Source organism: Xenopus laevis, chromosome 3S, assembly GCF_017654675.1.
Source record: "Xenopus laevis strain J_2021 chromosome 3S, Xenopus_laevis_v10.1, whole genome shotgun sequence".
NCBI classification, from domain to species: Eukaryota; Metazoa; Chordata; class Amphibia; order Anura; family Pipidae; genus Xenopus; species Xenopus laevis.
In genome coordinates, this window is record NC_054376.1 from 4,401,310 (window position 1) to 4,417,098 (window position 15,789).

General features: G+C 43.2%; 1 protein-coding gene across 1 annotated transcript in view; it reads left to right on the plus strand.

Moving 5' to 3' along the window:
* The window catches only part of LOC108712250 (synapsin-3), a 145,749-nt gene that overhangs the window by 119,755 nt on the left and 10,205 nt on the right, over nucleotides 1-15,789 (plus strand). Inside the window, exon 7 of the mRNA XM_041587896.1 lies at nucleotides 10,964-11,026. Coding sequence (XP_041443830.1) covers nucleotides 10,964-11,026 — 63 coding nt within the window. The remainder of the gene's footprint in view (nucleotides 1-10,963; nucleotides 11,027-15,789) is intronic.

Consider the following 15,789-nt stretch of genomic DNA (forward strand, 5'->3'; position numbering starts at 1 on the left):
TGGTGTCTATAGTAACAGTGGATAATAGTCTCTGGGAAGGGAGTGTGACTGTGGGATAGCAGGTATAGTAGGGAGAGATGGTGCCTATAGTAACAGTGGATTATAGTCTCTGGGAAGGGAGTGTGACTATGGGATAGCAGGTATAGTAGGGAGAGAGGGTGTCTATAGTAACAGTGGATAATTGTCTCTGGGAAGGGAGTGTGACTGTGGGATAGCAGGTATAGTAGGGAGAGATGGTGTCTATAGTAACAGTGGATAATAGTCTCTGGGAAGGGAGTGTGACTGTGGGATAGCAGGTATAGTAGGGAGAGATGGTGCCTATAGTAACAGTGGGATAATAGTCTCTGGGAAGGGAGTGTGACTGTGGGATAGCAGGTATAGTAGGGAGAGATGGTGTCTATAGTAACAGTGGATAATAGTCTCTGGGAAGGGAGTGTGACTGTGGGATAGCAGGTATAGTAGGGAGAGATGTTGCCTATAGTAACAGTGGATAATAGTCTCTGGGAAGGGAGTGTGACTGTGGGATAGCAGGTATAGTAGGGAGAGATGGTGCCTATAGTAACAGTGGATAATAGTCTCTGGGAAGGGAGTGTGACTGTGGGATAGCAGGTATAGTAGGGAGAGATGGTGTCTATAGTAACAGTGGATAATAGTCTCTGGGAAGGGAGTGTGACTGTGGGATAGCAGGTATAGTAGGGAGAGATGGTGCCTATAGTAACAGTGGATAATAGTTTCTGGGAAGGGAGTGTGACTGTGGGATAGCAGGTATAGTAGGGAGAGATGGTGCTTATAGTAACAGTGGATAATAGTCTCTGGGAAGGGAGTGTGACTGTGGGATAGCAGGTATAGTAGGGAGAGATGGTGTCTATAGTAACAGTGGATAATAGTCTCTGGGAAGGGAGTGTGACTGTGGGATAGCAGGTATAGTAGGGAGAGATGGTGCCTATAGTAACAGTGGGATAATAGTCTCTGGAAGGGAGTGTGACTGTGGGATAGCAGGTATAGTAGGGAGAGATGGTGTCTATAGTAACAGTGGATAATAGTCTCTGGGAAGGGAGTGTGACTGTGGGATAGCAGGTATAGTAGGGAGAGATGGTGCCTATAGTAACAGTGGGATAATAGTCTCTGGGAAGGGAGTGTGACTGTGGGATAGCAGGTATAGTAGGGAGAGATGGTGCCTATAGTAACAGTGGATAATAGTCTCTGGGAAGGGAGTGTGACTGTGGGATAGCAGGTATAGTAGGGAGAGATGGTGTCTATAGTAGTAGCCTAGTAACTATGTATAGGATATGGTAGATGGAAGTATTCATGGAATCCACATCCCACCATAATACCATGTCACAACAACATGTTCCTCTTAAACAAACTCAAAAGGGAATTCCCTGTGGTCAGACATGAACAAACTGTTTCCTAGATTTGAGGTTTTGGAACAAACATCAGCCCAACCCTGATCCAACTGATGATACAGACATAAATCCATAGACTTCACCATTCACTCTAATACTGACTTTTAGGCCGGCGTGAAATAAGTGATTCAATTCCAGCATTATTGAAAACGTTACACAATTAGACTTTTTTTCTATAAACAGCTGATTCAAGATATGGTTGACTTTCATCATCTCTAACCACAATGTCTCCACCTCTACAGACATAACTGGGTGTATGTACATAGGAAACATTATTCCAGCTTCTTGTAGATTATACCGGGGAAAGCCAAGTTACTGCTGGGAAGGTTCTACTCCCATGATCTTTGCTAATGAGGATCTAGTGGAACTGTAGAAAGACATTTGAAGCTTGTGGATAGTAGAAACCATAGCCAGTAGTAGAGCAACTATCTATAAAGAGCACCAGGAGTTATTCCTAACTCATTGGATAACCTGAATTATTTTAGTATATTTAGATATCAGATAACCAGACAATGATGGCTACATCTCCAGGTCAGGACTTGTTATGTTACAGTTCAGCCTGTGCTACAGCCAGAATTATTAAGGGGCACGAGTACCCCTGGAACTATAGCAGGGTGACTGTTACCCCAATGTTTCTATATATCTGTAACCTTGTTATGAGCTAAGGGGGCCCAGTCTGAAGGTCAGTTAGGGGGAGATTTGGGGTGAGTGTTTATTTGTACCCTGGGTACCCCTGGAACTATAGCAGGGTGACTGTTACCCCAAAGTTTCTATATATCTGTAACCGTGTTATGAGCTAAGGGGGCCCAGTCTGAAGGTCAGTTAGGGGGAGATTTGGGGTGAGTGCTTATTTGTACCCTGGGTACCCCTGGAACTATAGCAGGGTGACACCCCAATGTTTCTATATATCTGTAACCTTGTTATGAGCTAAGGGGGCCCAGTCTGAAGGTCAGTTAGGGGGAGATTTGGGGTGAGTGCTTATTTGTACCCTGGTACCCCTGGAACTATAGCAGGGTGACACCCCAATGTTTCTATATATCTGTAACCTTGTTATGAGCTAAGGGGCCCAGTCTGAAGGCCAGTTAGGGGAGATTTGGGGTGAGTGATTATTTGTACCCTGGGTACCCTGGAACTATAGCAGGGTGACTGTTACCCCAATGTTTCTATATATCTGTAACCTTGTTATGAGCTAAGGGGGCCCAGTCTGAAGGTCAGTTAGGGGGAGATTTGGGGTGAGTGTTTATTTGTACCCTGGGTACCCCTGGAACTATAGCAGGGTGACACCCCAATGTTTCTATATATCTGTAACCTTGTTATGAGCTAAGGGGTCCCAGTCTGAAGGTCAGTTAGGGGGAGATTTGGGGTGAGGGCTTATTTGTACCCTGGGTACCCCTGGAACTATAGCAGGGTGACTGTTACCCCAATGTTTCATGTAACTATAAGATTGCTGATAAACATTGCCTTAGGCACAGAGGGGTCCATTTGGCTTAAACACTATAGTATGAGATATAACTTATGTTGTGCCCAGAACATTCCATCTCTGTACATTTACATTATTATATATGGGTGGGAAGTGCCATATTGGTTCACTTAGACCCACAAAGCCACTGGGAGAACATTAAAAACTCCCTTCAGATGCTCCATGGACTGGAGTGAAACCTAGGATGTAGCCCATAGCAACTACACAGGTCGGCACATTTTGGAGCAGGAAACAGATACAGTATCCTTATTGGTGGACATAGACGAACACAAATTAGAAAATTCAGATGGCGTCTGAGTAGGGAGAAATAGAGAAATAAGTAGCATTAGTAGTAGTAGTAGTGTTAGTACAACCCCATCCATAGCCTATGTGCAAGCACAGAACTCTTCCCACCATCTCCATGGCTGAGCCCAACAACAACAATGACTACACCACCAACACAGAAGTCATCACAACTGACTCAGGCTGATATTGACAGTAAAGTGTTGTGCTTATAAATGGCTCACTATGGTTTTGTCTCCCCTCCACCCAATGTCTGTAAGGCTGAGCCCTGCAACAACAACTCCACCGCAGAACACATCACATTTGACTTAGAGCGATTCCGACACTAATGTGTTGTTTCGGTTGTGTAGTTGTGCCCAGCCAAGGACAACTGACTCACTGCTGAGATCATCCAGCAAATCTGCGGACACAGCACCTTGTGCTTCTTGTAGTGGATCCAAAACCCAGAAGGACTGTATTAACTCCAGTTGGGCACTGCAGACTATTGGGGAAACTCTACAGGATAAAGGCTGGCACAGCCTAATGGGCAGGTCCTTAATGCCTGTAAACCTTTAAAATATGTGAATGTAGAATTGATGAGATTGTTATTCTAAGCACTTTTGTCATTTACATTCATTATTTATTTTCTTTTTATTCCTAGATATTAAGGGATACATGTGCTGTTAATATGAATGAATTTTGTTCCAACAGCGCCACCTGCTGGTCAGTTTCTGACCAGTCTGACCACCAAGTAGTCAAGGAAGTTGTCAGGAGAAAGAAAGAGGCTGATGTTCTTCTGCTTAGGAAAACAATTAGAAACCTTTCTCAAATCTTTCCTAAGCAGAAGAACATCAGCCTCTTTCTTTCTCCTGACAACTTCCTTGACTACTTGGTGGTCAGACTGGTCAGAAACTGACCAGCAGGTGGCGCTGTTGGAACAAAATTCATTCATATTAACAGCACATGTATCCCTTAATATCTTGGAATAAAAAGAAAATAAATAATGAATGTAAATGACAAAAGTGCTTAGAATAGCCTCCTCATCAATTTTACATTCACTTATTTGAACGGTTTACTTCTTTAAGGGAATCAATATGGCACCTCCCTCCTCCCATATGTATAAATACAAATATACATAGAAGGAATGTTCTGGGCACACAATAAGCTATACCCTCATACTGTACTGTCTAAGGGAATCAATATGGCACCTCCCTCCTCCCATATGTATAAATACAAATATACAGAGAAGGAATGTTCTGGGCACACAATAAGCTATACCCTCATACTGTACTGTCTAAGGGAATCAATATGGCACCTCCTCCCATATGTATAAATACAAATATACAGAGAAGGAATGTTCTGGGCACACAATAAGCTATACCCTCATACTGTACTGTCTAAGGGAATCAATATGGCACCTCCCTCCTCCCATATGTATAAATACAAATATACAGAGATGGAATGTTCTGGGCACCTCCTTCTTATATGTACAATATACAATCAGGCTAAAATTAATTGATATTTAACTATAAATCTGCTGTTTTAAAGGCAAAACTGATTATTTTCCTTTTTAACAGAAATGTACATGAAATAGATGAGTTCCGGTTTACTAATTGTAAGCAGAGATTAAAGGCCACCAACTTTCGGGAAATGTAAAAAAAAAAAAAGAACCCTTTGTTTTGTTCTTATATGGCAGAGATCCTTTATACGCCCCCCCTTATTCTCCCCAAATGTGGTGGGAGTAAGAAGGTCTAACAGGGAGCAAAGATATGTAACCGATTCCTATACAATGAGTGTCAGGCGCTTGTGACCAAATTATGAATCATTTCCTAAAGCAGAGACAGAAAGGGAGAGAAGAGTCTCCTCTTTGAAAAAGGGGCCCCAGTGACGGATGTTCTTGGGGCCCATGAGAAGTTGATATAGGCTGGTGCTAGAAATCTATTCTGATGAAAACATCTTCCCTTTAGTGTAATGACCCGATTACTCACTCATTCCACTTTCCCAATAGTTTCATAAAGTTATTACCATTGAAAAGCAATAGCTATCTGCCCGCACTGCTGGTTCAGACTTCTGCTACACTGGTTTAAAAGTCAGAACCAACAAAAAAAAAGAGGAACAAACACTGCTTTCAGATTCATAATTTAGATGTAAAATCACTGAAAAGGGTTAAAACTGGACATGATAAAAATAAACACAAGAAATGCAACATCCTCATCTCACCAACTTAATTTTCTGCCAACTGCAGCCGCAAATAAACCCTGCAGGTGGTGTTGTGTTGAATTCCTTTTAGAAAACCTGCTAAAATCTTTGAAAACTAAACAAAAAATAATTAAGGTCAATTGCAAAAGTGAGCTCTGCAAAGTGTTCTGACTATTCTTATATTCATCATTAACCTTTAATCTACACCAACCACTCAGAATGTGGGTATCAGCATTCTAATTGAATTAGACCAATCAAAACCAGTTGCTGTTTAGTTGCGGCGGAGCCATGATTATGGGGGTTGACGTAACAAAATAAAGTTACACTTGTGTCGGAAATTCGTGTTATGGGAATAAGGCTCTTTTTGTGATTTGGTGCTAATTTTGTGTTAAATTAAAGGATAGGTAAACCTTTAAAATAATTTAATGTAAAATTGATGAGAGCGCTATTCTAAGCACTTTTGTCATTTACATTCAATATTTATTTTCATTTTATTCCAAGATATTAAGGGATACATGTGCTGTTAATATGAATGAATTGTGTTCCAACAGCGCCACCTGCTGGTCAGTTTCTGACCAGTCTGACCACCAAGTAGTCAAGGAAGTTGTCAGGAGAAAGAAAGAGGCTGCTCTGATGTTCTTCTGCTTAGGAAAACAATTAGAAACCTTTCTCAAATCTTTCCTAAGCAGAAGAACATCAGAGCAGCCTCTTTCTTTCTCCTGACAACTTCCTTGACTACTTGGTGGTCAGACTGGTCAGAAACTGACCAGCAGGTGGCGCTGTTGGAACAAAATTCATTCATATTAACAGCACATGTATCCCTTAATATCTTGGAATAAAAAGAATATAAATAATGAATGAAAATTACAAAAGTTCTGTAATGAGGGGAGGCTAATTAAGCATACCTCCCAACTGTCCCTTTTTCGGAGGGACAGTCCCACTTTTGACAGCTCAACCCGCAGTCCCTCATTTGTACTGGAAAGTCCCTCTTTTCTCTGCACTGAACAGCCAGAAAAAGAAACAAAGTTTCTCACTTAATTGGCTTTTAGCAGAGAGCCCAGAACAGCTAACAGGTGCAAATAAGATACTTTGTAACAATTTTGAGACACAAAAACACAGTTTAGATAAGGAGAAATATTTTCAAACTTTCATAACCTGCCAAATTTTATAAAACGAACATGGTAATTAGGGGGTGTGACCACAGAAAGGGGTGTGGTCAAAAATTTTGCTGCGCTACATGCGGAAAAAATATTTTTGTCCCTCTTTTTACTTCCAAAATGTTGGGAGGTATGTAATTAAGCCTTACAAAGTATTGCTTCCATCATTGGGGTACAGGGGGTAGAGTCCTGCGTGGAAGCAATTTCTAAGACCCGGACGGGACCTTGAACCCAACCCGCAACCCGAAGTCCCGCACCTGAAAATCCTCTCCTCATTCCGCAGGGTGCCTGCTTTTTTACGGGTAACCCCCGGGTACCCGACCCGCTGCAGGACTCTAACGGGGTTACAAAAATGTTACATATAAAGTTCGACTGCTTGTTGGAGAGGATTTCGGGCCTCTTTCTCCAGTTAGTAGCGACTGGGATGGAAATTAGGGAGAGAATACAGGACGTCAGGCTCCCCAGGTGCCACATATTGTCTGACGTCTCCACACTCTGTTGATATATTTTTCTTAGGAAGTGACCCCCAGTTACGGGAAAGGGGCTTTGATTTACGCCACTAAACATGTGGCTCTTGTTGGTCACGGTTTCCAAACCCACAGCCTCGCGCACACACTAGTGCCAAATATACAACGGCCACCAGACATTCTGGCACTTAGATGGTTAAGCAATGAATCCGGCTCCGTATTTTACATTTTCTTTCATTAAACATGAGGCAGCTGCACTTTCCGGCCAGATGAGAAATTAAATGAAAGACGAGGAAAAGGTTTTATTTTATAGTTAAACATAATAACAGCCAGATTTGGAGCAGCAGCACAAACTCCAATAAATGTCCATAAACCTATAAAGGAGACTTTATCTCTGGTTTACAAGGTTCCATTCAAGTCAATATCCCCTCTGAGCTGCTGCTTCAGGAATGAAATGATTGGGGAAAGCACCTTTGTGGCCTCCCCTGTTGCTTCTCATGGTTAGAGGGTCTGGGACGTATCAAAGAGCAGGAGCGGAGGGGAGCGGAGGGGAGCGTTGGGCCTTACACTCTATAACAGGGAGACTACAGCTCATGCTCTTGGATTTCTTTGGAAAGGGGAATTTTGACCAAATTGTGGCATGATGTATTTATTTGTATGTGCTGGCACATTTAAAAAGCACTTTATAGAGACTATACATCATTCCCATCAGTTCCTGCCCCAGTGAGCTTACAATCTAAGGTCCCTATCACATACCATTAGTCCCTGTCCCAGTGAGCTCAAAATCTAAGGTCCCTATCACATTCCCATCAATCCCTGCCCCAGTAAGCTTACAATCTAAGGTCCCTGTCACATTCCCATCAGCCCCTATTCCAGTGAGCTTACAATCTAAGGTCCCTTTCACATTCCCATCAGCCCCTGTTCCAGTGAGCTTACAATCTAAGGTCCCTATCACATTCCCATCAGTCCTTGTCCCAGTGAGCTCAAAATCTAAGGTCCCTATCACATTCCCATCAATCCCTGCCCTAGTGAGTTTACAATCTAAGGTCCCTATCACATTCCCATCAGTCCCTGCCCCAGTGAGCTTACAATCTAAAGTTCCTATAACATACCATTAGTTCCTGTCCCAGTGAGCTCAAAATCTAAGGTCCCTATCACATTCCCATCAATCCCTATCCCAGTAAGCTTACAATCTAAGGTCCCTATCACATTCCCATCACTCCCTGCCTCAGTGAGCTTACAATCTAAGGTCCCTATCGCATTCCCATCAGTGCCTGTCTCAGTGAGCTTACAATCTAGGGTCCCTATCGCATTCCCATCCTAGTAAGCTTATAATCAGTCCTTGTCCCAGTGAGCTCAAAATCTAAGGTCCCTATCACATTCCCATCAATCCCTGCCCTAGTGAGTTTACAATCTAAGGTCCCTATCACATTCCCATTAGTCCCTGCCCCAGTGAGCTTACAATCTAAGGTTCCTATAACATACCATTAGTTCCTGTCCCAGTGAGCTCAAAATCTAAGGTCCCTATCACATTCCCATCAATCCCTATCCCAGTAAGCTTACAATCTAAGGTCCCTATCACATTCCCATCACTCCCTGCCTCAGTGAGCTTACAATCTAAGGTCCCTATCGCATTCCCATCAGTGCCTGTCTCAGTGAGCTTACAATCTAGGGTCCCTATCGCATTCCCATCCTAGTAAGCTTACAATCTAAGGTCCCATCGCATTCCCATCACTCCCTGTCCCAGTGAGCTTACAATCTAATGTCTCTATCGTATTTCCATCACTCCCTGCCCCTGTGAGCTTATAATATAAAATCCCTATCACATTCCCATCACTCCCTGCCCCAGTGAGCTTATAATCTAAGGTCCCTATCGAAGTCATGCACACTAGGGGCAGTGGAGAAGCCTAATTAGAGACAGGGAGAACATACAAACTCCAGCAGATATTGCCTAGGCCAAAAAAAACTAATATTACACATGGGGCAAATCACCACTCTATTAACTTAAATGCACCTGGTAAAGTGTCCTCCAGGGACCTCACTGCTTTATAATACAGTTAATGGAGGGGCGAAATGAGGGGATTTGTCTCCTGCCCACGGAGCTACAGATCACCCCAACCCCAAGGCAAAAGGAACAAGTGGATGAGAAAATTAGGAAGAAATTTCTGAAATATTCTGTTTCACTTTTCTTTCTTGTTTTTCATTGTCATTTCCTTATAAACAGGATTTCCCCCAAAGGAAATGACGCCGTGTCCTAAATAAAGAAACAGCCAGCGGCTCCTTCTTTTCTTCAGGGTTTCCCAAAAAAGGAATCTATACCTCGCCTTAAAGAATAATGAGCTAAAGGGAATATGAACCCCCCAAAACTTAGCTGAAAACCATCTCAGATTGCCATAGAGGGGGTACAAAAATCCATATACTCTTATTTGTACCCTGGGTACCCCTGGAACTATAGCAGGGTGACTGTTACCCCAATGTTTCTATATATCTGTAACCTTGTTATGAGCTAAGGGGGCCCAGCCTGAAGGCCAGTTAGGGGGAGATTTGGGGTGAGTGCTTATTTGTACCCTGGGTACCCCTGGAACTATAGCAGGGTGACTGTTACCCCAATGTTTCTATATATCTGTAACCTTGTTATGAGCTAAGGGGGCCCAGCCTGAAGGCCAGTTAGGGGAGATTTGGGGTGAGTGCTTATTTGTACCCTGGGTACCCCTGGAACTATAGCAGGGTGACACCCCAATGTTTCTATATATCTGTAACCTTGTTATGAGCTAAGGGGGCCCAGTCTGAAGGTCAGTTAGGGGAGATTTGGGGTGAGTGCTTATTTGTACCCTGGGTACCCCTGGAACTATAGCAGGGTGACACCCCAATGTTTCTATATATCTGTAACCTTGTTATGAGCTAAGGGGACCCAGTCTGAAGGTCAGTTAGGGGGAGATTTGGGGTGAGTGCTTATTTGTACCCTGGGTACCCCTGGAACTATAGCAGGGTGACACCCCAATGTTTCTATATATCTGTAACCTTGTTATGAGCTAAGGGGGCCCAGTCTGAAGGTCAGTTAGGGGGAGATTTGGGGTGAGTGATTATTTGTACCCTGGGTACCCCTGGAACTATAGCAGGGTGACTGTTACCCCAATGTTTCTATATATCTGTAACCTTGTTATGAGCTAAGGGGCCCAGTCTGAAGGTCAGTTAGGGGGAGATTTGGGGTGAGTGTTTATTTGTACCCTGGGTACCCCTGGAACTATAGCAGGGTGACACCCCAATGTTTCTATATATCTGTAACCTTGTTATGAGCTAAGAAGCGGGGGGGGGGGTAGACTCAAACCTGACAATGATCAGATTACTTGCTCTTCTTTGCACTTTCTCTCTTTAGTTTACAACTTATTTCAGCACTGAAGGTCTTTCCCTTTAGCTGGACAGATATTTGACATGATATAACATATAACAATATAACATTCAGTATAAAGTGCACAGAAAAAGTTATTGCTGACTGTGAATAGAGAGAGCGAGACTTTGGGGAAGAGTTTTGCCCAATCTGTACTAATTATTTGGCTTTGTTCTGTTCCTTTCAAGAGAAATATCTCTCTGTGCCCTTTGCCTGACACAAAGCAGAAGATTTGGTTGCCCTGCGGGTAGAGACTTGGCATTGGAGGCCCACACTGACCTGACTATAAATATCTGCACCAGTAATGGTGGGAAAGGAAGATATTTCAGTTTGGTTGGAGATGTAATTCTCAGTTATAAATGGAAACAATTACTTATTTTCTAAGGAAAAATATTCCTTTTATAGATCCATATTAAAGTCTAGAAGGGAGGGGAGGTGCCATATTGTTTCCCTGTTTAGTCCAGTATAGAAATAAAACTTGTGTGTCCTGTATTTGTATTTATCTGTATGAATAGGAGCTGCCATGTAGTTGTGGATTTTATTTTACCATGAACGTTTCCCATCTGATTCTTTGTTTTTATATATTTTTTTGTCCTTTACTTTAGCTGACGGCCGAAAGTTTCCCGGTGGTGGTGAAAATGGGCCATGCTCATGCAGGGATGGGGAAGGTAAGAGACTTCTTTATTATCTAAAGATACTGATTAGACTTCACTTCTTGTTGGCTGAGAGAAGGCAGTACATGTTAAAGGATAAGTAAACCTTTAAAATAGGTGAATGCAGCATTGAGGAGAGTGTTATTCTAGACACTTTTGTCATTTACAATCTCTGTGTATTTTCTTTTTATTCCAAGATATTAAGGGATACATGTGCTGTTAATATGAATGAATTTTGTTCCAACAGCGCCACCTGCTGGTCAGTTTCCCACCAGTCTGACCACCAAGTAGTCAAGGAAGTTGTCAGGAGAAAGAAAGAGGCTGCTCTGATGTTCTTCTGCTTAGGAAAACAATTAGAAACCTTTCTCAAACCTTTCCTAAGCAGAAGAACATCAGAGCAGCCTCTTTCTTTCTCCTGACAACTTCCTTGACTACTTGGTGGTCAGACTGGTCAGAAACTGACCAGCAGGTGGCGCTGTTGGAACAAAATTCATTCATATTAACAGCACATGTATCCCTTAATATCTTGGAATAAAAAGAAAATAAACAATGAATGTAAATAACAAAAGGGCTTAGAATAGCTCCCTCATCAATTTTACATTCACTTATTTTAAAGGTTTACTTTAAAATCTTTGCGTGCCACTAAGATTTTAGAACAATGAATTCACTGGCAAGGCTGCAGCTGCAGATCTTTCAGGGTGCAGCGATTATAGGGTGCAGGGATTATACAGTAGGGTGCAGCAATTATAGGGTGCAGGGATTATAGGATACAGCAATTATAGGGTGCAGGGATTATACAGTAGGGTACATGGGGTGCAGGGATTATATGGTGCAGGGATTATAGGGTACAGTGATTAAAGGGTGCAGGGATTATATCATGCACGGATTAAAGGGTAAATCGATTAAACCGTGCAGGGATTATAGGGTTCAGCAAATATAGGATGTAGGGATTATAGGGTACAGCTGATGCAACTATAGGTGGTCTCTGTAATTGGCAGGTGGGTAGAGTTCCCCTTTAATGTCACACTCTTCCCATTACCCCTGAGGCTCTGACCCGGTGATCATTATTTTTATGGACGAATCAGCAGTTTGATAAAGTTCTGTTTCCACATTAACTCCCTAATTACTAAAAACTTCTCTCTCCCACTCTCTGATGTCACCAAAACTCCCACCAACAAAAAGAAATAAACACTCGTCCACCACAACTGTTTGTCCAGCTGTCCGACCTGTTTGGACAATCGATGTCTCATAGACGGTGTTAAAAATAACTGAGGGTCCCACGGGCCCCCCTGATGTGTCAGATGTGTCTATTGTTTGTATTGTAATTCCCCGTATCCTCACTGGCCATGAATTATCACTCCCCGCACCCTCATCTCACCCCACTCATTGTTTACTTCTTCTTTACTGTAAGTGGGACTTGCTTAACCACACGCTGCAAAGAGGGGGATCCCCATAGTGTCACCCCAATCTGCTCTCTCATAAACATTCATTCACCATGTTCAACAGCTTCATAGTTATGTGTCATTATTACTGCTGAGAGCTCTGTCTGTCTGTCTGACTGTCTGTCTGTCTGTCTTACTGTCTGTCTTACTGTCTGTCTGTCTGTCTGTCTTACTGTCTGTCTGTCTGTCTTACTGTCTGTCTGTCTGACTGTCTGTCTGTCTGTCTGACTGTCTGACTGTCTGTCTGACTGTCTGTCTGTCTGTCTGTCTGACTGTCTGTCTGTCTGAGTATATTCTCTGCACTGCTGCTTCAGAGACGCCATATACTTACCAGACCCGAGAATTACTGACCTCTCATATAATGTTTCAAGAGTCAGAAATAAACAACAGAAAGGGATAAAGAAACATTGTTTTCAATTAATCTGCACTTTAAACCCATTTCACATGTTAAATTCATTGTTTATTGGGAAACTGCTCACAGCATTGAAGTGTCCAGTTATATCTATAAACAAATGTATCAATTACTAACTGAAACAATATCACCATTACTACTGATAACAACTGTATTGTCCACTGGAAGTAATATGGCAACTTCTACCAGTTCATAATCTCTGAGAATTGTCTGTGGGTGTTTAGGGTCAGAAATTCAAGAATAGTCTCTGGGTGTGACTGTGGGATAGCAGGTATAGTAGGGAGAGATGTGTCTATAGTAACAGTGGGATAATAGTCTCTGGGAAGGGAGTGGGACTGTGGGATAGCAGGTATAGTAGGGAGAGATGGTGCCTATAGTAACAGTGGATAATAGTCTCTGGGAAGGGAGTGTGACTGTGGATAGCAGGTATAGTAGGGAGAGATGGGGTCTATAGTAACAGTGGATAATAGTCTCTGGGAAGGGAGTGTGACTGTGGGATAGCAGGTATAGTAGGGAGAGATGGTGTCTATAGTAACAGTGGATAATAGTCTCTGGGAAGGGAGTGTGACTGTGGGATAGCAGGTATAGTAGGGAGAGATGGTGTCTATAGTAACAGTGGATAATAGTCTCTGGGAAGGGAGTGTGACTGTGGGATAGCAGGTATAGTAGGGAGAGATGGTGTCTATAGTAACAGTGGATAATAGTCTCTGGGAAGGGAGTGTGACTGTGGGATAGCAGGTATAGTAGGGAGAGATGGTGCCTATAGTAACAGTGGGATAATAGTCTCTGGGAAGGGAGTGTGACTGTGGGATAGCAGGTATAGTAGGGAGAGATGTGTCTATACTAACAGTGGGATAATAGTCTCTGGGAAGGGAGTGTGACTGTGGGATAGCAGGTATAGTAGGGAGAGATGGTGCCTATAGTAACAGTGGATAATAGTCTCTGGGAAGGGAGTGTGACTGTGGGATAGCAGGTATAGTAGGGAGAGATGGTGCCTATAGTAACAGTGGATAATAGTCTCTGGGAAGGGAGTGTGACTGTGGGATAGCAGGTATAGTAGGGAGAGATGGTGCCTATAGTAACAGTGGATAATAGTCTCTGGGAAGGGAGTGTGACTGTGGATAGCAGGTATAGTAGGGAGAGATGGTGCCTATAGTAACAGTGGATAATAGTCTCTGGGAAGGGAGTGTGACTGTGGGATAGCAGGTATAGTAGGGAGAGATGGTGCCTATAGTAACAGTGGATAATAGTCTCTGGGAAGGGAGTGTGACTGTGGGATAGCAGGTATAGTAGGGAGAGATGGTGCCTATAGTAACAGTGGATAATAGTCTCTGGGAAGGGAGTGTGACTGTGGGATAGCAGGTATAGTAGGGAGGATGGTGCCTTAGTAACGTGATATAGTCTCTGGAAGGAGTTGTGACTGTGGATAGCAGTATAGTAGGGAGAGATGTGTCTATAGTAACAGTGGATAATAGTCTCTGGGAAGGGAGGTGACTGTGGGATAGCAGGTATATAGGGAGAGATGGGCCTAAGTTACATGATAATAGTCTCGGAAGGAGGTGACTGTGGTAGCGGTATATTAGGGGAGATGGGTTGAACAGTGGATAATAGTCTCGGGAAGGGAGTGTGACTGGGATAGCAGTATAGTAGGGAGATGGTGCCTATAGTAACAAGTGGATAATAGCTCTGGGAAGGGGTGACTTGGATAGCAGGTATTAGTAGGGAGAGATGGGTGCCTATAGTAACAGTGGATAATAGTCTCTGGGAAGGGAGTGTGACTGTGGGATAGCAGTATAGTAGGGAGAGATGTGTCTATAGTAACAGTGGATAATAGTCTCTGGGAAGGGAGTGTGACTGTGGATAGCAGGTATAGTAGGAGAGATGTGCCTATAGTAACAGTGGATAATAGTCTCTGGAAAGGGAGTGTGACTGTGGGATAGCAGGTATAGTAGGGAGAGATGTGTCTATAGTAACAGTGGATAATAGTCTCTGGGAAGGGAGTGTGACTGTGGGATAGCAGGTATAGTAGGGAGAGATGGTGCCTATAGTAACAGTGGATAATAGTCTCTGGAAGGGAGTGTGACTGTGGGATAGCAGGTATGTAGGGAGAGATGGTGCCTATAGTAACAGTGGATAATAGTCTCTGGGAAGGGAGTGTGACTGTGGATAGCAGGTATAGTAGGAGAGATGGTGCCTATAGTAACAGTGGATAATAGTCTCTGGGAAGGAGAGTGTGACTGTGGGATAGCAGTATAGTAGGGAGAGATGGTGCCTATAGTAACAGTGGGATAATAGTCTCTGGAAGGGAGTGTGACTGTGGGATAGCAGTATAGTAGGGAGAGATGGTGCCTATAGTAACAGTGGATAATAGTCTCTGGGAAGGGAGTGTGACTGTGGGATAGCAGTATAGTAGGGAGAGATGGTGTCTATAGTAACAGTGGATAATAGTCTCTGGAAGGGAGTGTGACTGTGGATAGCAGGTTAGTAGGGAAGATGTGCCTATAGTAACATGGATAATAGTCTCTGGGAAGGGAGTGTGACTGTGGGATAGCAGGTATAGTAGGGAGAGATGGTGCCTATTGTAACAGTGGATGATAGTTCTTGGAAGGGAGTGTGACTGTGGGATAAGCAGGTAAGTAGGGAGAGATGTGTCTATAGTAACAGTGGATAATAGTCTCTGGGAAGGGAGTGTGACTGTGGGATAGCAGGTATGTAGGAGGAGAGTGATTGGTGCCTATAGTAACAGTGGATAATAGTCTCTGGGAAAGGGAGTGTGACTGTGGGATAGCAGGTATAGTAGGAGAGATGGTGCCTATAGTAACAGTGGATAATAGTCTCTGGGAAGGGGAAGTGTGACTTGTGGGATAACAGGTATAGTAGGGAGAGATGTGTCTATAGTAACAGTGGGATAATAGTCTCTGGGA